The 27,237-nt window shown below is 40.3% G+C and overlaps 2 protein-coding genes across 11 annotated transcripts; one reads left to right on the forward strand and one right to left on the reverse strand.

Annotated features, from left to right (window-relative positions):
• Positions 1–290: 290 nt before the first annotated feature.
• On the reverse strand, positions 291–16,388 carry HNRNPA2B1 (heterogeneous nuclear ribonucleoprotein A2/B1). 5 transcript variants are annotated; one of them, XR_008965304.1, is made up of 12 exons: positions 16,184–16,388; positions 11,303–11,413; positions 10,219–10,365; positions 8,735–8,945; positions 8,343–8,444; positions 8,181–8,261; positions 7,550–7,612; positions 6,952–7,071; positions 6,559–6,681; positions 5,496–5,578; positions 4,053–4,183; positions 291–3,224 (listed from the first exon to the last, which is right to left on the reverse strand). XR_008965304.1 is itself a non-coding variant. In XM_057365478.1 (11 exons), the coding sequence occupies exons 1-10, from the start codon at positions 16,211–16,213 to the stop codon at positions 5,517–5,519; spliced, it is 1,050 nt and encodes a 349-aa protein (XP_057221461.1). In that variant the 5' UTR covers positions 16,214–16,388; the 3' UTR covers positions 291–3,224; positions 5,496–5,516. The 5 variants fall into 5 exon arrangements, 4 of the variants coding, with proteins under 4 accessions (XP_057221461.1, XP_057221459.1, XP_057221462.1 ...); XM_057365478.1 differs by lacking the exon at positions 4,053–4,183; XM_057365476.1 differs by lacking the exon at positions 291–3,224 and having other exon boundaries at positions 3,316–4,183.
• CBX3 (chromobox 3) lies at positions 15,185–26,951 on the forward strand. Of its 6 annotated transcripts, none has more exons than XM_057365484.1 (6): positions 15,185–15,686; positions 18,133–18,183; positions 21,873–22,015; positions 23,562–23,727; positions 25,192–25,286; positions 26,307–26,951. In XM_057365484.1, the coding sequence occupies exons 2-6, from the start codon at positions 18,160–18,162 to the stop codon at positions 26,431–26,433; spliced, it is 555 nt and encodes a 184-aa protein (XP_057221467.1). In that variant the 5' UTR covers positions 15,185–15,686; positions 18,133–18,159; the 3' UTR covers positions 26,434–26,951. The 6 variants fall into 6 exon arrangements, with proteins under 6 accessions (XP_057221467.1, XP_057221468.1, XP_057221463.1 ...); XM_057365483.1 differs by lacking the exon at positions 15,185–15,686 and adding an exon at positions 16,522–16,585; XM_057365482.1 differs by lacking the exons at positions 15,185–15,686; positions 18,133–18,183 and adding exons at positions 16,561–16,585; positions 19,940–20,089.
• Positions 26,952–27,237: the final 286 nt, after the last annotated feature.

A 27,237-nucleotide genomic window follows, 5' to 3' on the forward strand; every position in this document is an offset into this window, starting at 1 on the left:
CATGTTTTAGGTTTTATTCAATAGATTTGGCTTTTTACAATGCCAGACTTTATAAGCTAAGGCTGTTCCTGCTCAAGAGCTTACAATCTAGTTTTAGATGGGGAAGAACAAATTTTGATGAGGAAATAGGAAGACAAAGCAACTTGAGTTGACTGACTTGAAATCTTTGTCCCAAAACACATACACACAGCATTTATTCATTCTCCAAGAGTCAGAAGTATTTCTAACAAGAATCTTGGAACAGAGATGGCAGAGGCTTATAAATGAGGCAACAGGACACAACAACAGGGTGTAATGAAAAATTATTTATTAAGTAAACCGCATAGAGATGGCAGATGTAACCGTGTGAAGTTTTGTTAGTGTAGTGTACTTCATAAAGTGCTGCAATTTGACATCTGCTGCGCAGTTACTAGAACTCCATGTAGTCCATCCACCAGCCACCCATTCTCCTACAAGAATGCCCCAAAACTGACCAAGAAGCGCGAAGACTGCTAATAACTGCAAATTTTCTACGACTTTCCCCGTCACCCTTTCTGATATAGTGAAGTGGTATGGGAGGTCACATAAGCTAGTTTGTAACYACAAGGTCCCCAAACACTGTTGACCTACTATGTTCATAGCAGTGACCGCAAATCACACAGCTATTCATACACTGTTAATTTTACTGCCGATAAACCAGTTCTTGTTCCATTAACTGGAGTAACTCCTGACAACACTGAAATTTCTGTGCAACATAAACCAACAGTAGCTGCAAAACGAGAACACGAYTGTTAGAAGGGACAGTACTTCTGGCAAAATACATCATTATTACCCAGGCAAACCGTTCCATTTAACACTCCTATGCACCCCTAGACACCATTCAATGTATGGCTGAATAAACATGAAGAGAAACAGCCATCTCCCTTAGGTGGGAAAGAATAACAGCACTACTCTGGGGTTTCACTTGCATCACATGCTCTGCTTCAAAACCAAAATGAAACATTAAACCTACAGGGAATGTACAGTCCCAGCATGTTCCTCTACCACAGATGAGGTCAAGCTGCCAAGACAAACTCAGCTGACAACTGCTTGAAAATTCACATCCATTTCTAGGGCTTGTACATTCTTCCCCAGAAATGAAACTACTTCATCACCAAGATAACATATATATTCATAGTAACACTGAAAGAATGCAATTCTTCTTTCCCACACATCAGAGTCCAAGTCCTGTTGATTTTACTGCATTAAAAGCCATTGTTCACATTTTCCTAAGTGCTTTTCAGCACTTGCAGCAGAACAACTGAAATTCAATGTTCATTGTAAATAAAGTGTGAGTGGTCAGAATCCTACTACTAACCTCTTTTCACCATCACTTYATAAATACAAGTCATACACTAATTTTGGTGTTCTTTGGCTCACAAAACAGTTATCAACAAGTTGTTGTTTTTCTTTTTCCCTCAGTTTGCAGCACAAAGTGTTTGCTGGGGGCCTAGTACTGAGAACCTGATCCTCAGCATTTAGTACCTGAAAACACTGTAATGTTATGCTTACTTTGAAAAAGTCTTGTCGTGACAAGACCCAATCTGACAGAAATCAAGAGTACATTGTCTACRAACTGATAACCAGTAATTGACCACACAATGCTATTTTTATTTGAAGTTGCTAACTTCCAGTATGAGGTTGACTGAAAAATGTGACTTCTCTCACCAAACTAATTGGTGAACATTGTGACTGTCACTTGCCTTAAGAACATACCAAGAGAAAAGTCGTGAGTAAGTTCATAGGTAGGACATCAGGAAACTTAACTACACCGTAGTGTCAAGACTTCAAATACCCAGTAACTTCATTCTTGCACAATGCTGTATCCCTACACMCTCCCTTCCCCCACTGCCAACAGATCAAAATGAGAACACCCTCATCATGGAAAATATTCTTAATTCAAGTAAATTTTAAGCCTTACTGCAAAACTACTGAAAGAGTATCTCAAACAGAAAAGTAATTACTGCCCTTTGAAATTATTTTGATGTTTTAAAATGGCGTAAGAATGTGGACTTGGCAACTGTAAAGAAAAAACTTCCATCAACGACATCTAAGTCACAGGAAAGAAGGCAAATTCCTTATGATCTGGTCATTCTGTTGGAAAGAAGAAAGTAAAGCAGATTTGTGCATCTTCATTTTCTGCTTCCGTTGCAGCCCACCAGTTACCTATACAAATATTGCAAAGTTCAACTTAAGAAACAGAAAAAAAAAATTGTATGTGAATCCTTAAACAGTATTATAAAGGTTAGACACAATGATTCTGCCAAAACATATAAATTTCAAGTTTCGAATAAACCATGTATGAAGTGGTTAAAACAGTATAACCTCAAGATACCATTCCTTAAATASACTCCCAGCTGAAGTTCTCCCAAACACTTGGTGTTTGATAGTGTTTTCGTTTGCAAATTTTTGTTTTGGTATTTTTTTCCGTCCCCAGATGGAGCTATCAATAATACAGTTTTGTACAGCAGGAACTCTACATTCCAGTCAGTCTTCGCACGAAAACCTCTTTACAGGTGAAAAAGTAAAAGTTCTTGTCCTATCACAATCTGACAAACTGACTTAGGTCATTAGTTCCATTAACAGGAAAGAAGTAATATAAAACACAGCCAAAAAAAGGTATTTTTAAGCACCTGTGTCCAACAGTAAAGACATCAGCACTTTAAATTTGAAGCACTGTTTCTCCCAACAGAGAACAGATGCCTATGGTCAGAGAAACAAGTTCTGTGAACACACTTGTCAAACTGATTTTGTTTTAAATTCACCTCAAAATGGAATGTTTCAAATCATGAAAAGGGTCTAAACATAAACATTATTTAATGTTAGATACACACTAAGTTTTTATTAAGCATTACACTAGAACTACTTTGGTATAAAAATACTTTATTTTAAAGCTATGAAAGTTATAAATATATGTAGTTAAATTTTCTACTCACAGAATGTTTGCTATTTTAACATTAGTGATTTGTTTCTCCTAACGAATCTGAATTTATTCGAAAGGCTTACAAGACATTACTATAATTTAAAAACCCATCATTACAGGGAGCTGTACTAATTGTGATCTTTTATCAGTATTCATTTAACCTCTAGATTTTTAATGAAGGCAGCAAAAACAACTATTTTCTGATGATACAGAATTTCTTATTTCTTGAAGCGTTTCTGTGGTTGACCACTTCTTCATTAGTTACCTGCAGCATGGCACCTTCCTGCCAAAGAAAAAAAAAGTGTATCTGAAGATGTTTATCACATATGTCTAAACCAAATTACCAATAGGGGAACTTCAGCCATTTTTTTAAAAAAAAAAGTATAAGCAGTTCACTGGTGTGTCTAACACAAAAGGAACAGGACTTTTTTTAGCTGAGTCCACGTTCTTCAATGGGTAGCCTTTTAAAGGCAATGAACTTTGAAATTAGGGCATTTTTGGTTGCCTTTTTTTGGTAGGTTTTGTTGATTTTTATTAAAAAACCAATCTAGTAGAGTATGCCATCCTTACTCTGAGTAACTCATTCAGTACTTGATGAATTTCCATTAATTTGAGGTGCAAACATTCAATGCAGTGAGAGTAAGGCTGACTAAAATTTGGCACTAAGGTTTGTTAGCTGCAAGAACTATAAAAAATGGTGGAAACCTCAACATTCTAGCCAAATTCCAATTTACATAAATACATGGTACACTTATGAAATACCACCTGTAGTTTCATTTGAAGTTTTCACTTCCCCTCCTAAAGAACTGCTTATGCAGTTGTTAAAAGAAAGGACGACACATTCCTTCACAGAGGCAGATGTATTCTGTGGTGCAATTTTTCCTTACAGGTAAACAGTCTACAGTTACTTGGGAACCTTCAGGATGAAACGTGTTATATAAAATAGATTACAGCAGACAAGACACATAACAACATAGTTCATTTTCAACAGCACAGAACTAACCTCATTGCATTACCTTGCAACCACCATAATGCATAGACTCCCAAGAAAAAAGAAAATGTTGCAGGATGCAAAAATAAAGTTGTATGATTTAATTAACTTGTGACCTACCATTTTAACTACCAACACCAGGGATGGAACCCTTGCAAAGCTTTACTAATGGACACTTGCAGGTCTCATTTGTTCAACTGTAGCAGTGTACAGTGGCAGCAGTCTATGCTTGTCCAGGGTTCATATCATAGCTAGATTCCAGTAGGAAAAAAATATGTTAAGTAGCTGAAATTAACAATTTATTTTTGTAAAAAAATTTAATACAAGAAAACAGGATTCACAAATTTCTTTTCAATTTGTAATTGTTAATTCAATGCTATGTTAAACTACATAACAATAATCACTATACTCAAATACTGTCATACATTATTAGTTTCTTGGTTTTGAAACATTAAGAAAGTAAAAGTAAATAAGATCTTACCTAAAGAAGTTTAACTGAAGCTTAGAACTATTTTGCTCTACACCCTCAGCCTTCGATGCCATCCTTATAAACAATCTACCGTAGTTAAAGCTTTGCAGAAATACAGCACAGCTTTTTAAGACTGGCTGAACTTTTAGTGACGTTTTCAAGAGTTCTCTTGTACTAGACCTGCGTCCCTGGAAGAGTACCTTGCTGGGGGTATTTCCTTTCCTTGCCATTGAAGAAGCAGCATCTAAAAAATCTAAAAAGGTGTTTCTCCTTGCAGAGATACCCCTTAAGTTACCTAGATATTTTACACCTGGTAATTTACAGACAACATACTTTTTCTCACCAGCATTTAATTTTACACGTACAACAATAGCTTTGTATTATTTGTGGGACCTTATACTACCCACTCCTTGCCTTATTTTACAGTATTAAAAAAAAAACCTTAAATTACACAATATTTCCTTTAGAATTATTTTATTAAAATCATAAATGTACAACAGCTTCTTAACTCTACACACGCACTTAAATTTTTAAAAGGAAAACGTTATGTCTTATTACACCATGATCCTGGCTAAAAGCTTTTCAAAACTTTGAGAAAAATCTTAAAAAAGGTTTCACATGTCACCTGAAACTTACAAATTTAACATTATCAAAGGAATGCTTCTACACTTACAAAGACCACTAGAAAGAAACAACAATTAAAAAGCTAAGAAACTGTCTCAAAGGCATTTTTACAATCCTTCCTCCACAGTAAGGTAATGTTATTAAATAATCCAAATCCATTCACAAAATGGCTCTCTGCATCTGCTCTGGTGTCTTCTGCCATATCACTGCATATTTATGCATGACTGAGATAAGTGTTTCCTTAACATTGTTATTTCGATAACCTGAAGCTGTTCTGTTACCTCTGGGCTCTCATCCTCTCCTATTTATACAGTGAAGCCTGTTTCAACAGAAGTAAAGAGTAAAAAAATAGGTTATGAAATTATTCATCTAACCATTTTTTAAAGGAAAGATAATATCCTAAAAAGCTTTTAGCTCCTGCAGCTACTCTCAAGAATCACTGCAATTTTAACACTTAAAAACATACTTACCCATGGCATGCTTGAGAAAACTCAGTAACGGCTCCTCCCTCCATATCCACCACTTCCTCCACTGCCCCCAGGACCATAGTTTCCTGCAATTGCAGAACAAGAAAAAGAATGGCCCCATCAGTACACTTTTTAAATCTGGGAATGCTTTTGACTGAAGCAATCAATCAAAGCTTGACTGAATTTAGAGTAATATCTGCTTTACTGCCAGTGACTGCAGACAACAAAGGCTTCTAACGTTTCACTGTCCTCCTCTAAATAACCTCCAAGACATGCACAGGAGGCAACAMCATACTAAAATCCTGGAAGATTCAACATGTAATTTGATGCACTGTCTTGAGCCTGTGAGTGCTGACTTTGTTTGCATGCTAAACCTTACAAGAAAGGGCTTCATGTTTCAGTTTCCATTTCACAAACTTTATATATATAAAAAGTAACATTTAGACAACAAAAAGCAGGAAGAATCAAAAACAAATTACTCAAGAGAAGAAATCCCAGAAAACATGTTTGAGATTAAGTAACTAGATTCCCCACAAATACTGTGAGCTGACAACAAAGAACATGAAACCAAGCCTTTGAACTCAAAATTGCAAAATATTGTGGTTAAGTTAGTATATTGTATCTGTTTAAAAATCATAAAAATAGTTTTCCCTGAGACAAGATTTATAGTCTCAATATGAGAAACTGAAACCAACTTGCAAAAAGAACACAGGCACTGTACTCCATCTATTGCAAAAGTTATCCAATTTCTACATATCCATCTTGGAATSATATTGAAWGGCCTGGGTTGAAAAGGACCTTTCAAGGTCATGTAGTTCCAAAACCTCTGCAATGGATACCTTTCACTAGACCAGGATGATCAAAGACCYATCCAACCCTGCCGTGAACACTGCCACAGATGGGGCAATCACACCACCTCTGAGCAACCTGTTCCAGTGCCTCCCCACACTCACAGTATCTAATCCCTCTTTTTAGTTCTAAACAGTCACCCCATGTCTTCTGTTTTCCCAAGGATTAGAAGCCCATCCGCTCCTGGCTACAAGGAAAATCAGGATATATACAATACCTCCACCATATGGTCCCCCCATGTTCCTGCTGCCACCAAAATTTCCACTCTTCATCGGACCATAATTTGAAGGTTGTTGGTTGTAGTTTCCAAAATCATTATAGTTTCCACTTCCATAATTGCCTGTATTATCAACACACAAGCGGGAAAATACCTTGAGTTAAAATGAATACAACACTGAAAGTTATCTCATTCTAAGAATTTTAAATAAAGTATAAAATCACACGTGCACTTGAGCAGTGCRTGCAATGAACAATGTGTTCATTCTATTTCATACTACGTAAAAAACAACAGCTTTCCTAAGCAACATTTACAAAAACCCCTCCCCCAGTCTCTAATGATTTGCAGTAAATTATAACTGAAAAGCTTGGACGTTCTGAGCTTAAATATTACCTCCTCCATAGTTGTCATAACCACCTCCATAGCCCCCACCCTGGTTGCCATATCCAGGTCCTCCTCCACCATATCCTCCTCTTCCTCCTCCGTAACCAGGACTGCCACCAAAGTTGCCACCTGTGACAACATAATCCTTTTAAATGAACTTTTCAATGCAGAAGGCATTCATATAGAAACAAAGTGTATTTTCCTGTTTAGAAGACCAAGGGGGAAGAAAAAGGTGGCTTTGTAAAGAAATTGCTATAACAGCACTTTCAAAAGCACATACCAACTCCCACCCTAACTGAACTGTGACCAAACCCCACCACTCAGACTGCCTGAAGACCTCAACTGAAAGGCTTAATTAAAATCTTCATTTTTCAGGAAATTCAAGACACACTCCTATCCTAGAGAAAAGAAAAGAACCGTTGTCCAAAAATAGCCAYACAATTTTCATAGGGAAATTTAATACAAGCCAACGACCATGTATGCATGCTTCTTAAAGCCAACAAAATGGCTCAGGTAATTAATATATATTTTATACAAATGCTAAGTAACTATGCAAGTGTTTCTTAATGAGGGAACAATAAATGACCACTACAACAAAGAAACTAACCTCCAGGTCCTCCACCATATCCATTATATCCATCACCAAATCCACGGCCACTTCCATATCCATCTGTTAGGGAAAAAAAAAACCCGAAGAATTTCAATTTACCTGTAGCTAACTAGTTGAATTCTCAAAYCCTTATGACCTTAAGAATCACATCTCAGAAATTATCAATTAAACACATGTACAATTAACTTCAGAAAAAAAGAAGTGAAACAATCCTATCATCAYTACATTTTTTTCTTTTCTTGCATTTGCATGGTACCCAGTTTTAAAAGGTCCAGCAAATAATTAAGTTTCTTCTTCTCAGCAAATAATTAAGTTTAGGTTACTTTTAGCTTTCAATAATAGCTAAAAAAAAAAACCAAAACCCCCAAACCAAACGAACACACACACCAAAAAAATCCCCAACAAAAAACAAAAACACCCACACCCAAACAAAAAAAACCCCAACACCCACAACAAACAACCAAACAAACCCCAAAACACAGCTTCATTTGCAAATTACTTTTCCCAAAAATTCTCTCAACTGCTACAGCTGCATTTCAATTGAACATTGCTAGAGCTTACWAAGTTACCCAGAATGACAATATTATTACGGTAAAAAAGTAGAATTCTACAAACATGCCTGTCTTACCAGCTCCCCCTCTGAAATTGCTGCCAGGTCCTGGACCAAAGTTGCCACCACCTCCACGAGCATCACCAAAACCAAAGTTCCCTGTAACATTTATAATGAGTGAGATCATGGAAAGTGAACACAAAAACCAACCACAAACTATTAACCATTACTTGYACATACCTCCTCTCCCACTCCTAGAGTTTTGAACCTCCTGCATTTCCTGTCTAGAGAGAGCTTTCCTTACTTCTGCATTATGGCCATTGATGGTGTGGTATTTCTGCACTGTAACCACATGAAGTAAGAGGCTATCAGCATTTAACTGGCAACAAGTCAGAGTATCAGTCTTCCAATTCATACACATTCTCAATCATACAGAAGAACACAGAATACCACACGATCATTAAACAAATATGATAGTACTTATTTGAAATACATCTTCCCATACAATYCAGCAAAACTATGTTGCAAATACACAGGCACATAATTAATCCCATTATCTGTAAGTATAGCTTTATACAATCACCAAGGATGYAAGGATTAAGACTATCAAAGGAAAGGATGAAATGACTTACATACAATTTTATCCACAGGATCATGGTCATCAAATGTAACAAATCCAAACCCTCTCTTTTTACCAGACTGTCGGTCAGTAATTATTTCAATAGTGTCAATTTTTCCATATTCCTCAAAGTAGTCACGAAGGTGGTGCTCTTCAGTGTCCTCTTTAATACCACCAACAAATAGTTTTTTCACAGTAACATGAGCACCAGGTTTTCCAGATTCCTGTTAAAAGAAATCTTTTAATCAGCACCAAGAAAAACCATTTCACAAAGCACTATTTTGCCAGGATTTCAGGAACAGAATTCAGATAAACTAAAATTTTTCAAGCACTGAGGCACAGCCTCTCATGAGGTATGACTCTGCAAGCTTGTTTAGGGGGTCTTTGGGAGGCAAGTAACTCRGGGTTACATGGGAGGATTTTCTTTCCCCCCCCTTATTTCAAAGCCTTAAAAGCACTGAAAAAGATCGCTTGAAAGAACTGCAAGTATTTAATAATTTAGAGTATGATTTTTGTATTTGTTTAAACGAAGATGCGTCAGCTTCTTCTGCCAAATTCCCCAACAGCAGTGAACCCACATTCCACTTATAACAAGGTCCTTCCACCTCAGCAAATTCAAAATGATGCATTTTAACCCCTTTAATATGGTGCTGTAATTACCTTTTTGCAAATGCTAACCAACCCTGTATTCTGCAGAGAATGGAAAGAAAACTGGGATAGCTAACAGTGATTACAATTTCCATTTCTCCATACCCCTGGGACACGCTCACTCAATTCCAGTTCTTCAGTCCAAATGTATTAAAACATCTCAGTCCAACCTTTAACTGGCAAACCCTCCCAGAGCTCCTACATGGTTAACAGAACTTGCCCTATAATCCACACTCTATGCCACATAACCTGTTACAGAGGTTCACAGTGCTCCTGTACAGAGGTTCACAGTGCTCCTGCCACTTCAGGTTCACAGTGCTCCTGTACACACCCCCTAAATTTGTACCCTGAAACTGAAATTAAGTATGCCTGGGGCTAAAACCAGCACAGTACACAAATGGTTCTGTACATTGCCCCTAGGAAAAGTTTCCCTGCTACATTCTCAATTTTTATGTACCTTTYAGAAAGACCCCAAAAGATCTTGAAGTAGTCAGAAAAACTGACAGGAGAATTAATTTAGGAATTTGAGCCTTAGTAACAGGAAACATTCCAGAGAAGAGTTACTTTGGTATTTGCATAATTACAAACATTCAGCATGTTTTCTATAACACTATTTTCACACCTCAGATGTATCCCTGAAGACATGATTTCACAACCACAACAACTGAATATACACCATGTAATAACAAAACATAYAAGAGACTAAAAGTGTGGGTAATACTGCCCTAACTATGGGCTTTTAACTAGAGAATTTAAACTTAGGCAATTTCAAGCAAGAACAAAGCCTGTCTGACCAAAACAGGTATTTTCAAAGCATGACAAGCATCTGGCTTTCAAAGTCATACTTACCTCTCTAGCCACAGCTCTCTTAGGCTCAACCACCCTTCCATCAATTGTGTGAGGTCTTGCAGCCATAGCCGCATCAACTTCAGCCATGGAAGAGAATGTTACRAAACCGAACCCCCTTGATCTTTTGCTTGCAGGATCCCTCATTACCTAAAATAAACACATTTAAATCACTTTTACCTGTCTCATGTTAAGCTTTTTGCTAACAGTACCTGGAGAAAGTGTGTAAACTAAATTTACATTTTCCTTGATTATATTTCAAAACACAGTTATATTAAAGTAGCACACTCTGGTGATTTACTACGTGAATGGCAATGCTTGGCATAAAAGAAATTCAAACCACTGTTGCCCTTCAAGACTTAGTTAACTCAGAGTCTTAAGTTATGCTGCTAGATCAATGAGACGCTTTAAACTTTCGTTCACCTTCGAGAAAAATATCATTCACATAATTTAAGCTTCATGAAGACCACAGACTTTAAATCTGTGTTAGGAAATATGTATTTACTACTACCAGGACAAATWYAGCAGAGAAMTTCTACCAGTGTCACCATCTCTGTCGATATTTAAAAGACACACACAGACGTTGCGCTTACAGATAGAGTTTAGTGATGTATTTGTCGGTGCTGGGTTAACAGTTGATGACCTAAATGTTTGCTTCCAACCTAAATGACTCTATGAAAACGTCATAGAGAAAGACATCCCTTTTCAGCTTTACTGAGAATGCTTACTACAGTGACAGCTTTTTGCCAAATCTTACCAACCACACAGACATAATAGTGCTCTGTGGAAGGACTTCCTAATGCCACTTCAGCCAATGATATCAAAGTTGAACTGTTGAAATCAGTGGTTAGAGATAATCTGAGAGAACTTTAYAGGAAATAGATTGTGAATAATCCCTAACTCTATCAAGTTTGCAAGAGAAAAATGTATGCATTGTTACAATGGACAAAACTGTGTATAAACYAACCAACTGTATACAATTAAAATCTAATATTACATCTTCTCTAAACTRCCTAGAAAACAAACTCCACATTAAAAGTTCCAACATATTCCATGTTATTGCCATGTATTAGYATGCTAAACTTACCACACAGTCTGTAAGCTTTCCCCATTGCTCATAGTAACTCCTCAAGCTTTCTTCTGTGGTTTCAAAGCTCAAGCCACCAATAAACAGTTTGCGGAACTGCTCCTTTTCCCTCTGCCACAGAAAAAAAAATTACATTAATATAATTTAAAACACTTCTCCATCAGCAAATCAGACACTAACTAAGACTTTCCTTCATGTCAAAATTTCAGTAGACTTATTTTCAAAATGAGGCCTGGCTCTTCTAAATGTTCTACCCCTACTAAAGAAATTAAGCAATTTCACAGCTCCWCCTTTACAACACAGATTTTATTTCAGTCCTTCTTCCCTCTAGATATTTAGTTCAGTATCTCCCTCTAGGTATCAAGAACAAGGGACCACACTGGAAGACTTCCAGAATATTCCTCTCAAAGACCCATATGAAATACTTTTTAAAGAAGGGAAAAATGAGAACCTTGGGGCTTGCTTTTATTAGAGAAAATACAAATGCTACTATAACAATCATCCAAGGCATTAAAAATAAAAAAAAAATTAAACACATCTAAAGGTGTTCTAAAACAGGCAAACTATTAATATTTTCTCCATAATTACTGAAACAAATGAAATGCAAACATCTGTAAAATTAATCTGGGATCCCACACCATTGGAATTAATAACAATCCTATCCACCCTTAACAGGAGCAGTATTAAAATAACTCCGCTTAAAATAGAAATCTCAATAATACACATTTGTACCCACTAATAGAAATCATACTTTCAGTAAAACTTTATTTCCTTCCAGAGAAATTAACACTGCACTTATTCAGCAGAGATATCTTTTGCAATGACAACTGCAAACAAACCTCACAAAACAGGACCAGCAATAAGGTACTACATTTACTATTTTATAGTTAGTGGTAAACTAAAGCAGAAAGGRCAGTCTTCCAACCTCTGCCAGCTCAATACACTTTTATAGTACGTTTTTACACAAGGCAGGCATTTTAATGGCCATTCTCTACATGCAATAGTACCACTAGCTCATACATGTTGAAATCCGATACCATACAATTAAAAAATCCACTAAAAAGTAGACTCTTTTCAAAAACTTGTAATTTCAGAATGCTGCTTTGTAAAGCGGTGTCCTGCTAGGGACAAGAGAACTYAAACAAAATTGCTTCAGCTTTGTATGAACTTTTAAAATCAAGAACATCTGCTTGGGTGTTTGGTTGTTTRTTTTAGTATGGTGGTTGGTCTTTTTCTGTACCATTAGCTGTAACTGACAAACACACGATTAAGGGTGAAATGGGCATTAAGGTAAGTTTTAAAAGAAAACTAGAAAAACAATGAGACCAAGAAAACAAGCTGAATACTTAAGTACCCATATACTTTTAAAAGTATTACACAAATTTGCGTGCAGACCAACATGCTTTCGGAGGTTGTCCAAGGCAGGCCTGGATCTAGACGCATATAACAARAAGACAATTGCTGTATGCAGCAACAAACCAGTTCTTAAAGTAATTTCCTTTCAGCTCATTACATAAATGGAAAARACGAAAAGAATGCTGCATACCAGATCAGAACTAAAAAAAAAAATAGGTCATACTATCATTTATTAATTTTGAGTAAGCTGGCAAAGAAAAAAATTTAACCAACAATACTGCAAAAGAAACCTCCCTTCAGCTCTGCTGCTTGAAAATTAGCAACCATTGCTTACAGTTTCACAGGCCCACAAAAGACTTTTTCCTATATAATCAACTGCCATGCACTTAATAATGCGCATTATTATCAAAACACRAGAATCAAGAAAATTTAGTAGGCAGGTAGGATTTTTCCAGTAAGYGTTATGTTTACACCTGAAAACAGTTATAAACCTCCAAATGAAACTCAAGGAAAGAATAGAATCCACCAGTTGTAACAACGACAGAAATGTACTACATTAATAACAAACACTATAGAATAGAATAGTATTTCACTTTACAGATGTATTTAGGGTCATGCCCTACCCAGAAAAATATCTAGGCCACCACACACACATCAGGACACAGAAATAACGAAATTAATTACTAGCTCTTTAATTAAAACCACTGGGCGAAAACAGCATGAACATGCTGTTCCACTAATATACACAAAATCTAGATGCGGACAAGCTGTTTGTCTTAGATGCGTCAGTTTCAGGAAGCTCTGCTTAGCCTAACATTAACCTCCCACCAGAGTCCAGAGAGTTCTGCCCATCTGAAGTTTGAGCTGAAGATGTAAAATACACCACCTCATGCCAATACCTCTCAGAAACCTGAGGAAAAATCCTCTYTTGGTAAAGACACAGACACCTCATGCCTACGAAGACCCACAATATAAAAGCTGGAGGTAAAACCTCTTCTAAGATTTCCACAGTATACCCCATAACAGGAACAGGGCGTCAGAAGAAATCTTTACAACCTCCGCAGGATCTTCGTCCATGTGTATTTCAAGCTTTCCTTCACAGGCTTAAAGCAATTTGACAGGACTGAAAGACTCACAGCATTTACYGGAAAACTGATCACCAGAGCTAGAAAACGTGCTTGATATAGCAATAACGTGCGCACACACAATCCGCGCTGACTGCGGAATTAAGAATCCGGGTAATGAAAATGTTTGACAGAGACAAGCGAAGGGGATCCCTGAACTCCAGGGATCCGCAATCCCTGAGCAACTTGCTCGCCCGCCTCCTGTGAAGGCCGAGACGCATTGGCGGCGCCGGCTCCGCCATGTGGCRGCAGCAGGAACACCGCGGCCCCAAGCCGGGCGGGGAAAATGGCGCCCGGGAACAGCCGCCGCCTCCAGGGCCAGGCTGCAAACTGCTTCTAGTGTGCATCTACACATACAGTACCAAGAGTTTTCCGGCGCTCCTTCTCACCCCCGCGGATTCCAGACGGCCACAGCTGCCCCCCGGCCCTGCCCACTCTCCCCGAGCGATGTCCATTGCTCCTCGCTACCGCGAGTCTCGGCCAGGCCGCCATTTTACCCCTCCCCCTCGCCACCGCCATTACCCGCAGCGCCGCCTCGGCCGCTCCGCCGGGGCCAAGACAGTCCCCAGCCCGCGCATCGACCGACCCSCGGAGCTCCGCGTCCCCCTCCTCCTCCGACACCTCAGCAACAGCGCAAATAAAACCCACGGCGACGGGCTTAAGAACACGCTGTCCGCCATGCACGGTTACCGCAGCTTCCGCCGCCTCTCCCGGCTGCGCGCCAGCCCCAGCCACCGCTTCCAGAACCTTCCTCTGCGCTAAGACATCCAGCACACAGCCCACGGTGGACCCGCCAACGGCGCCCGGACTTGCGCGGACAACGACCTCAAGCTGGCTTGTAATTCCCAGCCCCGAAAAAATTCAGTCCGTCTGCACAAGCGAACGCGCCTCCCTCCTTAAAAGCAAACTCTAAATCCTCCCGTTCCACGTACCATGTTCTTCATGGTTTACGTATTCCTGCTTGAGTACCGTACAACCGGTCGGTAATGGCTGCCTGAGCTGTTACGTAATTTGAAATTCAGCTCCGCGTAGTGTTAGCGCCCTCCTTCTCCAGCGCGAGCTCGCTTCCGAGGATTTAGTTTAATCAATTAAAAAAAAAAAAAAAAAAAAAGGCAGGATCTGGAGCTTGAGTATCTCCAAAGGCGCTGCAGTTCTGTATAATGCCCCTACGTGTTTTTTATCGTGTAATGAAAAGTCATCGACTCCGTTAGTAATGGCCGTCTCCGAAATGAGCCGAAGGAGCCGTCGTCGTCGAGCTTATCCGCTTCGACAGCCCCGGAAAAAGCCGAACCAGGAATGGAAGCCCATTCGGCTCGCTTCGGTAATTTCCGGAACCTGCCGCAGCATGCGAAAATGGCGCAYGGCGCCAGCTCGGCAATTTCCGGACAGAAAGACGCAGCAAGTAATTGACTACCTCAGCCCGCTCGGCACTTTCCGACAACGGAAGAGGCTCGCGAGACGCAGCCGAAGCGGCCTCGAACGCTGCTGGCACCGTGTCACGTTTTTTTTTGTTTGTTTTTCCGGAAATTGACAAAAGGACCCTAAGGCTCAAACCTCGCGTTTTAATTAGTCGGGGGCAGCCGCCCATCAACCCCCCCACACCTGAGGTAGTGGCAGGGAGCGAGAGGGCGCACCGCAGCCCCGAAACCTCGCCCTGGCCCCTTTCCCCCTCCGCCCGAGCAGGAGGAAGTGAAAACTACACAGATTTTGGCAYCAGCGCGACACATCGCGGGGCCCCGGCGGAGGGAAGCGAACTTCGCCGCAGCCCGCTCCGCTCTACCCTCACCGCCGGCATCGGGCGCGCCCGCCCGYTCCGCCGCTCTGTTCTGTTCTCCTCCTCTCCTCATCCCCTCCCTCCCTCCTTTTTTCTCTCTCCGGCGGCCCTGCACGCACCGCGACAAAAGGTGAGTGCTGCCGCCCCGCGCGCCAGAGAAATGGCGCTAGAGCGGCTTTCTTCCCACCCCCTCTGCTCCCCCTCCCTTTCAGCTTCACCGCGGATCCACCCGCGAATCTTCGCCCGCAGCGAAGGCTCCCTAGCCGACTCCCCGACCCGTTTTCCCACTTATGAATGAGATTTCGGTCCCCAGAGCCCCGCTTCTTTCCAAGCCCGCCTTCCGAGTCAGTTTCTCGCCCCTCGCTCACGCCCGGGCCTTCCCACCGCAACGCGGGAAATGGCCGCGCTCCAAGGGGGGCGGGGGGGGGACCCTCCAAACGAGCTTCAAACCCACCGCGGCGCTCCTCGCCCGCCCTCCCCGCGCCCGGGGGCCGCCCTGCCGCACCGACCGAGGGCCTCGCTCCGCGGCGGCGGRTAGCATCGGCCCGGCACGCATTCGCGGCGGTGGCCATCATGGCGGCCGCGGCGCCCGGGGTCCGCGAACCCGCTCCGTTCCCCCCGGCTTACCCAGTCGCTTTCCCTGTCGCCGCGAGGCATCTTCCTTCTTTTGGACGCCTGGCGCGGTCCTGCGCTCGCCCCGCGTTGGAGAGACGTCTTGGCCCCCCTCCTGTGCCGGCGGCGACGACGGTCGGAGGTTGTAGCGGCTCGCGCGTAGGCGGCGGCGGCGTCGTGCGCTCTGCCCCGTCACAGCCGCCGGCGCGCAGTGCTCGCCCAGCCCAGCCCAGCCCCACCAGCCGCTGCCGCGCCGCTCCCCGCCCTCCGCCCCCCGCCCTCCCTCTCTCCCTCCCTGCCCCCACCCCCTGCCTCAGCCCCCCGCGGATGTCGCTGTTGCTGCCGCCGCCGCTCAGTGCGCGCAGGGCGGGAGCGAGGAGGAGACGGGAGAGAGCCAAGCGGCTGGGCACCATTGAAGTCTGTATCCTTCTCTCTCTCTCTCTCTCTCTCTCTTTCTCTCTCCCCCCCCTTCCTCCTCTCCCTCTCCCTCTTTTCTCTCGCTGTAGCCGCCTCCTTCCACCCCACTCACCCCCGAGTTCCCTTCCCTGACTCCCCTTTCCTCTGCGGCTCGCTGCGGGCCTCCGCGGGGATATGCGGAGCGCAGCCCGCCCGCCTCCCCCACCGCCGCTTCTTCCCCACCCCCGCTCCTGTGGCGGTGGGGGCTGGCGGGCGGAGCGGGGCTGCCGGAGGGTCGCGGCCTCGGCATCCGCACGGGGAGGGAGGGAGGGAGGGCGCCGAACCCGCGGGCGCTGTCGCCCCGGAGAAGGAGGGCAGCGCCGGGGGCGGGGGCAGCGGCACCCGCGCGGYAGACAAAGCCGGGCCGCCGGCGATCCCTGCGTGTGCCCGGCCTGGGGAGAACGTGGCGAGGCGGGGGCAGGACGGCGTGGAAGGGGCTCTGTCAGTGGCGGCGGGAGCTGTCGGCGTCCCCGTTGCCTCGCCCGGGGCGGCCCCGCCGGCCTCATGTGCGCCCGCAGGCCCGAGGCGCAGCCGCCCCCAGCGGGCCTCCGCAGCGCTGCCTCCGTTTTCTGGTGCGGGGTTTGTTATTGGTTCTGTTGGGGTTATTTTTCCCCCTTTCTGCCACCTTTCAAGCGGGGGGACATAAGGCAAGACCCTCTGCACAGGCGCCCTGGCCCCGGCCCTTCTCCCACCTCGCCTACCCCACTGCCCGTGGCACTGCCAAAATCCACCTCCCGAGTCAGGGGAGGATTGGGCGGGATTGTTGAGTCCGGCAGGCTTTCTGGCCTTAAAGGACTTTTCTGCCTTATCCAGGCGTATGGGGGATTCTAACAGTTCTATAGCTCGCTGCGGGGCGGGGACAATACATGCCTATGGAGCTGATCGGTATGAGAAATGACGTGAAAAGGGGATGGATTGTGTTTAACGTAATTTGCTAGGTTAAAAATGTAGTATGTACATCTTAGCTGAGTTAATATTGCTTTAGGTCTTTAACTCTTGCATACTTGAGAATCAGAAGGCAACGTTATAGTTGCATTAATATAAATATTTGCTGTTTATAAGAATTTGCTACTATATAAGAATAATGGGTGATTCATTACACTACAGATGTGTATCTGTTCCCTGTCAGATTTGCAGTTAATATACCTTAGGTATATCTCCAACTGCTAGAATCTGAGCTCCTGTTCTGTTTGGTTTAAGGAAATAAGCATCCCTGATGGTCCTCCCCCTTTTCCCTAGAAAYGTGTATGCTTTTGAAGGCCTTGGGAAAAACCTTTTTTCAGCCCTATGTACCACCTTGTCAGTATTGTTTATCCTGGCTAGCCTAACAGTGCATTACTGGGTTATGCCAGACAAAGTAGTAACCTACTTTTTGTTCTGGATTTAATCCATATAAGAAATGGTGTACGCAATGAGTACATGGGGGTTGGAACAAGGACCATGCTTGTCTTGGGATGCCTTTCTTTGAGTAATGCAAACTTCCTTTTAATTGTCATGCATTTTTCTAGTAAAAGCTCTGCAAGTCTGCAATAAAAATGGCCTCCAATAAAACTACATTGGTAAGTTCATGCACACCTAAAGTATATAAGGATTTAATCAACATATTTTTCTTCAAACTTATAACTTGGCATCTCCATTTAAAAGATACATCCACATCTCCCCTCCCCAGCATTATTCTGACCAAAATTTCAGATCCAGAAAGTAAGGCTATTAGAAAGGACATTGTCTTTGGTTTTAATAAATCTGCCATTTCTAAAGAGAAACTTGTTGGAAAAAAAGTGTAAAAGGACTCGGCAGTTTTTCATCTGTCCCACTAAGGATAATAGAAAACACTAAGGATTTTTTTAGCCTCCTTTCAGCATACCATGTAATTCATCATACATGTAAAAAATAAAGTCCAAATCATGTATTCATTTAATTTCTCCCAGTGTATTTGGAGAAAACTATGTGCCTGGCAAAAGGCAGTCTTTACAGATGAAAAGTAACATTGAGAAATTATGTGGCATAGTTAAGATGCCTTTTGAAATGATTTTTAACAAATAACAGTTTCTTTGAATTTCATAGGAGCAGAGATTATCAGATGTCAACCCCTCCTGGACCATTTTAATGATGCATTCATGGATCTCAAGTCCTCTAAAGCTTTGCTTGACATTAAAATATGGACTCCTAAGAGCAGTTGGTTGCTGGTTACAATTCAACTAATAAGGATACATAGTTTAATGGAAGACAGAACTGTAAAATTTTAATGTGTGATACATCTGAGGTTGAGATGGGAAAGTGATAAAAAATATATGTGCACAATTCAAAACTTCAATTGAAGAACAACTGGTTTATAATACACGCAAAAGGCCTGTTCTTAAATTTACAAAAATGATTATTAGTTCACTCAGCTCAAAATATATTAAAAACTTGTATTAATTCCTAGCTTAGAACTGCAATGAAGTGCTTCCTCTGTGTTGTACTGTTCTAAAATCTCTCACTCAGGTGAATGTCTGAACTTTCTGTTAGTAATTGATTGTCCACTTGTCCCTTATTTGGAGAAGGAGTTAGCCAGTCTGGGGAGGGGGTGCCTTGGAGAGAGGAAAAATAAAATCTATGAATGCCATATTTTTAATCTTTTGATATTGTTGAGAATTTTACTGCACAGGTCAGAAAAATCAGTTATGGTTCCCATGGGAACTATAACTAATTCTGCTTYATTATGTATTTGCATGCAAAACCTAAATGTGTTAAGAGATAGGGTRGAGAGGGTAGCTCTAGAGCTGTAATTCCTATTTTCTTACCTCTTGTATGTAAAATTCTACACCACACTGTCACATCAGTGTTTTAACCTTGCCCCTGAAAGAAAGAGTGATTATCCATAGACCTGCATCTGGCATATGTGACTTCTGAATGCAGAAAGAGAAACGAGTTATAGGTGAGCCTTCAATGGTCAAATGCCCAAGTTACAGCTTACAACATGCAACCCTAGAGAGGGAGCTTCAGGGTCAAGTGGACATTWATCTTCAGTCAGTTGTCACAGTTCACTTGTGGGCTGAGATTTGCATGGACATGTATAATCTCAGAATGTACAGGTTTTTAACATGTTCAGTATTTCTGCAGGCTCTGCAATCAAGTATTTTAATAGGCTCAAGAGTTTGAAGAGCAGTGCTGATGCATGAGACCTAATTAAAACTAGTATTTAAAACAGAAGCCGCATACTCGTGAAAGAAAGAAAAAAATACAGACCCCCATGACATTGATTTTCCTCTGTGGAAGATACTTAAGTTACTTAAGTCTTAGAAAGTAAAAAAACAAATTGTTGCTTTGATACAGAAATCCAAAACATTGATCTTTAAGTGACAAGAATTAGTGAAGCCGAAAAGAGTACCAGAAAGCAGTCTTCCATTGAATCAAAGAATTTTAGTCCAACGGAGAATACAGATGGAGATGTTCCCCACTTGTAGCCTGCTTGCCTCATCACCAGTAATTATAATGTTATTACTATGGTATAGTGAGTCTGTCTTTTTCTGTGTTGTTGTTTTCCCCTCTGCTACTTTTACTGTTTATTTTCCTCATATCTACCCCTTTCTATTTCACACTTCCATTTTTTGAAAGAAGCTGCCTTCATAGAAGCCTTGGACATCTTCATGTTGTATTTCCCTTCAATATCAGTCTGGCATTTTTCTTGTGGAGGCAAAAAAAGACAACATGCTTAAATTTACAGTTTTCAGACATGAATGCTGTGGTCAAAATACACCTGGGATATTCAGGCAGTTAAAATCTCATTTGAAATACATGCTCTGTTCTCTCTCCTGTGTTCTCAAATCAAAATGATTGCCATGTGAGATATATACAGAAACTTGCTGTTTAAATGAGAAATTAGAAACTTCTTCTCCTCTTTGTTGATTAAAACTTCAATTTATGGGTTGTTAACCCGAGTAAAGTATTCTGGGGAGGGAGGGAAGAATTAATTATAAGAATTAAGGGGTGCAAAGACAGGGCTTTGGCAAGAGACTCATCTTCAAGTCTTCAGTTTACAAAAAGAAGACAGTTTTTGTTCTAACATACTTTTTTTTTCCCTTTCACCACATCAAGACAATATCTAGACATAATTCTAAGTCTAAAATATTGCAAATTTCAAAATTGCAGTATTCTCAAACTAACCCGCATTAGACAGGACTAGAGAATGGCTATCAAGCAAGTAGAGGTGCTTCGTGATATTTGTTTGTTTTCCGTCATACAGGAAGCGCTTTAGTGAGGAATTAGTTCTGTCTGCTTTGATTTAGGGTGCTACTGACACCATGTTTTAGGAGCTTAATACTTAGTKTATAGCTGCCACTTAACAATTTCCTTATGAGGTGCAGTCCAAAATGGCAAGCAAACTGCTTTTGGTCTGCCAGTCCTCCAGAAATGTGATACAATATGGTAGGCTTGTTCCAACCTTTTTGAGATTGCAAACAAGGAAATTCTGAAATGTGTCCTTCTACTACTATTTAATTGTGCCTTATTAAACTGGGAATGCTTTGAGGATGATGTGGATGTAATATTTGTTTTAAGAATATTACTTGAAGTATCAAATGTAAACTTATAACCCTTAAAAAGTTTTTTAAGTTAGCAAAATTCTCTTCTTGTGTTCAGCGCTGTACTTAAGTGTAGCAGTCTTAAATTTATGCACCTTTGTGACGTATCTTTATAAGTTACTTGGGTGCATGGCTAAGAATGAGAAGGGACTGCAGTAATGGAATGCTTCTAGCATGTGTCCTGTTCAATAGTTGCAGGTTATTGTTGAGTGTTTTGCTTATTGTAGCAATACATCATGCCATAAGTTTCTCCTTGGTTTTTTTTGGAAAAGGTAGAAACCACCATTTTTTCAGTACCATCCCTTTTCTATTCTATGCATTTTCACAGTTCCCTTATTACTTTTCTTTACTTTTGCCTCGCCCTCTGCCTTTTCACAGGCATAGAGTTAACTTTTAGAAGCTTTCYGATTTTTTGAGCATGTAGCACTGAGAATTAAATTTTTAAGGGGAGTATAGTATGTGGACAAAGAGAATTTTATCTTTTTARAAACTGGTGTTGGGTATCTTCTTAAAGAACTGAAAAAAACCCAAAACATTAACATATCTTGCTCAGGTTACCTGACCACATGCACTAACGTAAAAGGAGTCTGAGTTTCTGGCTTTAGTATGAATAAGCCAGTGAAGTAACTGTATAAAGAAAAAGAAAAAAAAAAAAAGAATAATGTCATTCTGTATTTCTTTTGTAGCACAAAATGGGAAAGAAACAGAATGGCAAAGGTAAAAAAGTTGAAGAGGCAGAGCCAGAAGAATTTGTTGTGGAGAAAGTCCTGGACAGACGTGTTGTAAATGGAAAGGTGGAATACTACTTGAAGTGGAAAGGATTTACAGAGTAAGGCATTACCTTTTTTTGTAATTTTTATTTTTCTGATAGAATTGATTTGAAATAACTGTGCAAAGATGAGACTGGATGATAAGCATTCACTTAAAAAAACCTTGACGGATGGACATCCATAAGTGCATAGTCAACTGGGACGAGTATGAAAATGAAATACAAGATGTTGTAGCTCATTATTTGTGCTATGTAAAATATTGGAGGACTTAAACCAAGTCTTTAGTAGTTGTTCTTTTACCACTCTGATAGAGCTTGTGTCCATATCTATCAAGGTRAGATAGACTGACACCCTGTATGTAACAGAATGAATGTTACTTCTSAGTAAGAAATCATGCAGGGATTTAAACTACAGGCAGCTCTGAAGCAAGTCGTTTGCTTGCTGTTAATTTTCCTGAACTGTTTTCAAATTAGCTGAATTTGTCTGTGGAATGGTTTCCTTCATTAGGCATACTTGAAAGGAATTTATGAATATCTTTTCCAGGACTTATATATGTACATGAAAACTTTACAGTAGTCTTAAGAAGTTGATTGTTTTATAAGGAGTGCAGTTGTGCCCCCTTTCAGTGACACTGTAGCAGCTTGCTTTACCAGCTGAAGGAAGGCGATGCACCTARAATTTGTGCATAAATGGTTATGTATGCAGTGATATTATTGTTGCATACCTCCCAAAGTGAGTGCATGACAACATTGTGCACTTTGCCACCTGAAATGTGTGTAGCCATACATGCATAAATGTAAAGCACAATATGTTTAGTATTTGAGGGCCTCATTTGAACTTGTAATAGTATTTTAYTGGAATGGAAATAATTTGTGGGTATCCTGCATGTGCAGTAGTGTTSTGGCAGAATTTGAGCATGAGGTTCTTAGTGGCTGTGAGGACCATTCGTGGACTTCTTAAAATTCTAGTTAACAAAATGCATACTCACTGAAACATGCAGTGCCCAGCTCTGCCCACCTGTTCCCTCCTGCAGCCAGTCAATCGAAGGAAGTAGCTGGTTCTAGGTATAGTTGCGTTCAATGCTCAGAGACAGCTTTAGAGTGTTCTTCATATCTGAAAGCTTAAATATATATGTGTATATTGATTTGTGTGTGTATGTGTGCACATGGCTATTTGTTATGACTCTATATGCTGTTCTCTCTAAGTCTTAGTGCTCACATCATGTGRTTTATTTTCATGGACAGTCTTTAGCGAAACCAGGGAAGTGGGTCAGTTTTAAATGGACAAGGAAGTTCTGGTAGGGTTAGGATTGCTTATTTTAACTCTCATACCCTTCTGAGAACATAGGTGTTAATAGAGCAGCTTTTTGTGTTATCTTCAATTTAAGAACATAGTTTTTCAAAACTAGCAGAGCGTCCTTCTTTCAACCATCAAATGTAGTACCTGAAGGCTACTAAAGATGACAAGATAAACATCTTTGGTGTTTAAAAAACCTATCTTATATAGTGAGACAAAAATGAACTTCCCTAAATTAAGGGGAGCCATGGAGCTAGGTTTACATTTTTCTTCTTTTCCTAGTTTTATATAAATGTGTGTGTGTTTCAGTGCTGACAACACATGGGAACCTGAAGAGAACTTAGATTGTCCAGAGCTGATTGAAGCTTTTCTGAACTCTCAGAAAGCTGGTAAAGAAAAAACAGATGGTGCCAAAAGAAAATCTTTGTCAGATAGCGAATCTGATGATAGTAAATCAAAGAAAAAGCGTGATTCCGTAAGTATATGTTCACGTTAAGCTTTTGTTTCCTTGCATCTCTTCCCTACCTCTCCACCCCCCAAAAATCAGATTGTGAYTTTGAGAATGAGACTGAATACTGATTTAAAGCTGTAAAAATTGCATAGAAGTTGGATCTGTGGTTTGAAAATGGTATATATTCATTGTGGCTAATGAGACTGTCCAAATGGTGGGTAAAGGATGATTGGCTGACATAATGATTAGAAGTGATCTTACATCTTACATTGTCCCCAGCACAGTCCAAACCACGACATTTTTGGTGCCGTGACTCGGATTGGGAAAAATCAGGTTTAAACCCACGACACACTGAATAATTGAAAGTAAGACTGGTTAAGTTATTAATTAATGGTATTAATGATCRGTATATATTAGAGCAAAAGGTCCATGAATGGAACAAAGATGAAGTTCTGGTTTGGCTTTCATATTTAGCATATGATTTTGAATAAGCGAGTGGCAAGAGGGCAAAATGCGAAGACCAGTCAGTTACTTAGATTAGGACCAGACATGATGATGGAGAAGGAGCAGAAAGGCTGAGTGAAGAAAGTATACCTTTCCCAAGAGGTCTGGATTTCTCCTTCAGTTTAAACGAGTGAAAAACTTGACACATTTAGTGCTGATAAGTAGGGAATAATGCACATGTAGCAACAAGTTCAATAGTTCACGTTTTACTCCATAAACTTTCAGAGTAGCAGTTTGAAACTGCTGACGTTGCCGACCATTTTCATGTACTGAGGACAGCAGCTGTACATGTGGTTACTTTTAAGAAGKTTGGAAGGCATCAGAAAGAACAGTTCATGAATAATACAAAGAGTATTTTGCTTTCTGTATAGAGTCAGTTTTCATCTTCATCTGTTACAATAGTGGCTGCTGTCTCTAAAAGGATACTGTGAAGCTATAAAGTAGCTAATACAGGAAATAGTTGTGATATTTTTTGTCACTAGCATGATCTCAGTGAGCCAAGAAGAATTGAGGTGTTCCCCAAGGGTGCAGTTTTGTTGTTGGCTTAGCCAGCCCGAGTCTGTTGTTTTGCTGAAAAGGATGTTTTTTCCACTTCCAGGCATGCACATTTATTTTGCTGCTTTTGTTATTTTTACTGACCATGCTTGTTTGTTTATCTACTAAAATTATTTTAGACCATTTGTTTCATCTATCATGTTTTCAAAAAAAAATGCTGGAAACATGGATATAAAATCCTTTATAATTACCCTACATCTAAGTTACTTGGCCTGAAGATTGTGAAAAAATCCATGCCATATTCAGACAATAATATGTAATTATAGATTTGATGGGTTTTTTAAGGCTACATTTTTTCATTCTGATACACACACACACACACACACACACACATATACACATGCATTTACATATATGTACAAAAAATTGTGTATCTAGTACCAAAATAGAATTTTGCCTAAACTAGGTAACCATCTTCTAACTTAATAGGTTGACAAACCAAGAGGGTTTGCAAGGGGTCTTGATCCTGAGAGGATAATTGGGGCTACGGATAGCAGTGGAGAGCTTATGTTCCTCATGAAGTGGTAAGTCTGATATCCACAGTTCTTGTCCATGAAGGGAGGGCAGGCACCTACACTTAGGCTAAAGAGACAATGTCATTTCAGGAGTAAGACCACACAGAGGCTGGTGGTCTCCTTATTAACGTTATATTATAAGAAAAACAAGCCTTCTATAATAACTTAGTACTTAACGCCTCCTCCTTCAAAATCCCAAACATGTTTCATTTCTGTTGGTGCGGTTTTACAGAAGTAGAAATTTGAAAGRTAATTTATGATAAAATAGGGGGAASTTGGCATTTGTATGGAAAAACTGGATCTTGGTAATTCTCTTGCTGAGGGAATGGCAGTCAGAAATCTAGCTTTACATGTTTCAATAAGCAGAAGGCAGCTGCAGGATAGCCAGCCGTTTAACCAACCATAGTGCCGGCTGTTCTGCATGCAACAAAGTGGAATGGGAAGCAACTAGGGGAGAAAGCAGAGGTGGAGATAAATAAACAACATGGAGAGGCTTGACATTATGAGCTAGTGATGGGAGAGTGATGTAGGGAATTTATGTTGTTGGGAGGATAGGTGGGGACCAGCTTCTTTAGCTACAGTGTTGGGTGAAGGATTTCTTGCCTTGTGAACAAATTGAGTAAATTAGTGCTTCTTCCAAGTTTTGAAAAATCGAGATATTGAATTGACTTTTCTGGGGTTCAAATGTCTTATTTTAAGTCTTTGAAGTTTTGAATAGTCTTTAAAAGGCAAAATAAACCAAGTTTTACTTCTTTCATTACATACTGCAGTATTTAACCTTATAACTGGTTCCCTTTGAATAGCATTTTCCTTTCAAACAGAAAAAAACATGAGAAGGSAAGAACAATGGAGCTTTAATACCTCATCATTATCATTAGCAAGCAAAGTCTTAGTAGCTTYAGTGAAAGGTATACTGGAAACTGATTTCTAGTTGATATTCTTTTCAGAACTTAGGACTTACCAAGAACTGCTAAATGTTTTGAAATAATGAGTATTCATTTTTTTAAATCCCACTCTCTATTACATCAGGAAAGACTCTGATGAGGCAGATCTGGTGCTGGCCAAAGAAGCTAATGTGAAGTGTCCTCAGATCGTAATCGCTTTTTATGAAGAACGGCTAACTTGGCATTCATGCCCAGAAGATGAAGCACAATAATTGTTTGCATTGCTTTTTTTATATATAAAAATATTAAAACCCAAAATTTGTTTTAATAGCAATGTGAGAAGCATACATTCTAACGAGTTTTAAATTTGATATTTTTTTGAAGTAGTATGTTTTGCATCAGCAGCAAGTAAATAAAAGCTTTCTGCWACTTGTTTCATTTATCACAAGAGAGCATTTGATACTACTACTTCCTCCATATTAGCTAAAAGCTTTTATAAAACATTGATGAGCTTCCATAGTTATTACAGAATCATAATGAATGTCTAAACAAACTCACAGATGTTTTGTAGTCTTCTATACTATTGATGTGCATGTATCTTCTTTACCCAAACCTAGCCCTTTAAACCTGTAGGGTCATTCTTTTTAGTATTTGGAATCACTTGGTCTTAAAAAGACCAGGTGAAAACTAACTTTGTAGTAATTTGAATGTTATCAGACTGTATATTGTTTACTTTATTGTAAATACTGGTGAACAGTGGTCAATAAAATAGTTTTATATTCTTCCTTTATACTGATAGGCTGTGACTCTTTTGAACCGGGGTATTTCTCAACTTTTGATATGTTAAACTCAATTTGTAATATATTTAACTGTAAGTTGTTTTTTTGGGTGGGTAGGTTGATTATTAATATTACCCCACTGCTACTCTTATCACAATACCCAACAAGTACCMGGCTTTGATTATTGGTTGGGATTTTTTGTGAGTACTGCCTGAGGCACAAGGGTTTTCTTCAGTCAAGAAGGGCCTGTAAAATGAATGTGCTTTGGGTACTCATGTAAGTCACAAGTGGCAACCA

The sequence above is a fragment of the Malurus melanocephalus genome, unplaced genomic scaffold (genome assembly GCF_030028575.1).
Source record: "Malurus melanocephalus ecotype Western Australia unplaced genomic scaffold, MMel_1.1 scaffold_53, whole genome shotgun sequence".
NCBI classification, from domain to species: Eukaryota; Metazoa; Chordata; class Aves; order Passeriformes; family Maluridae; genus Malurus; species Malurus melanocephalus.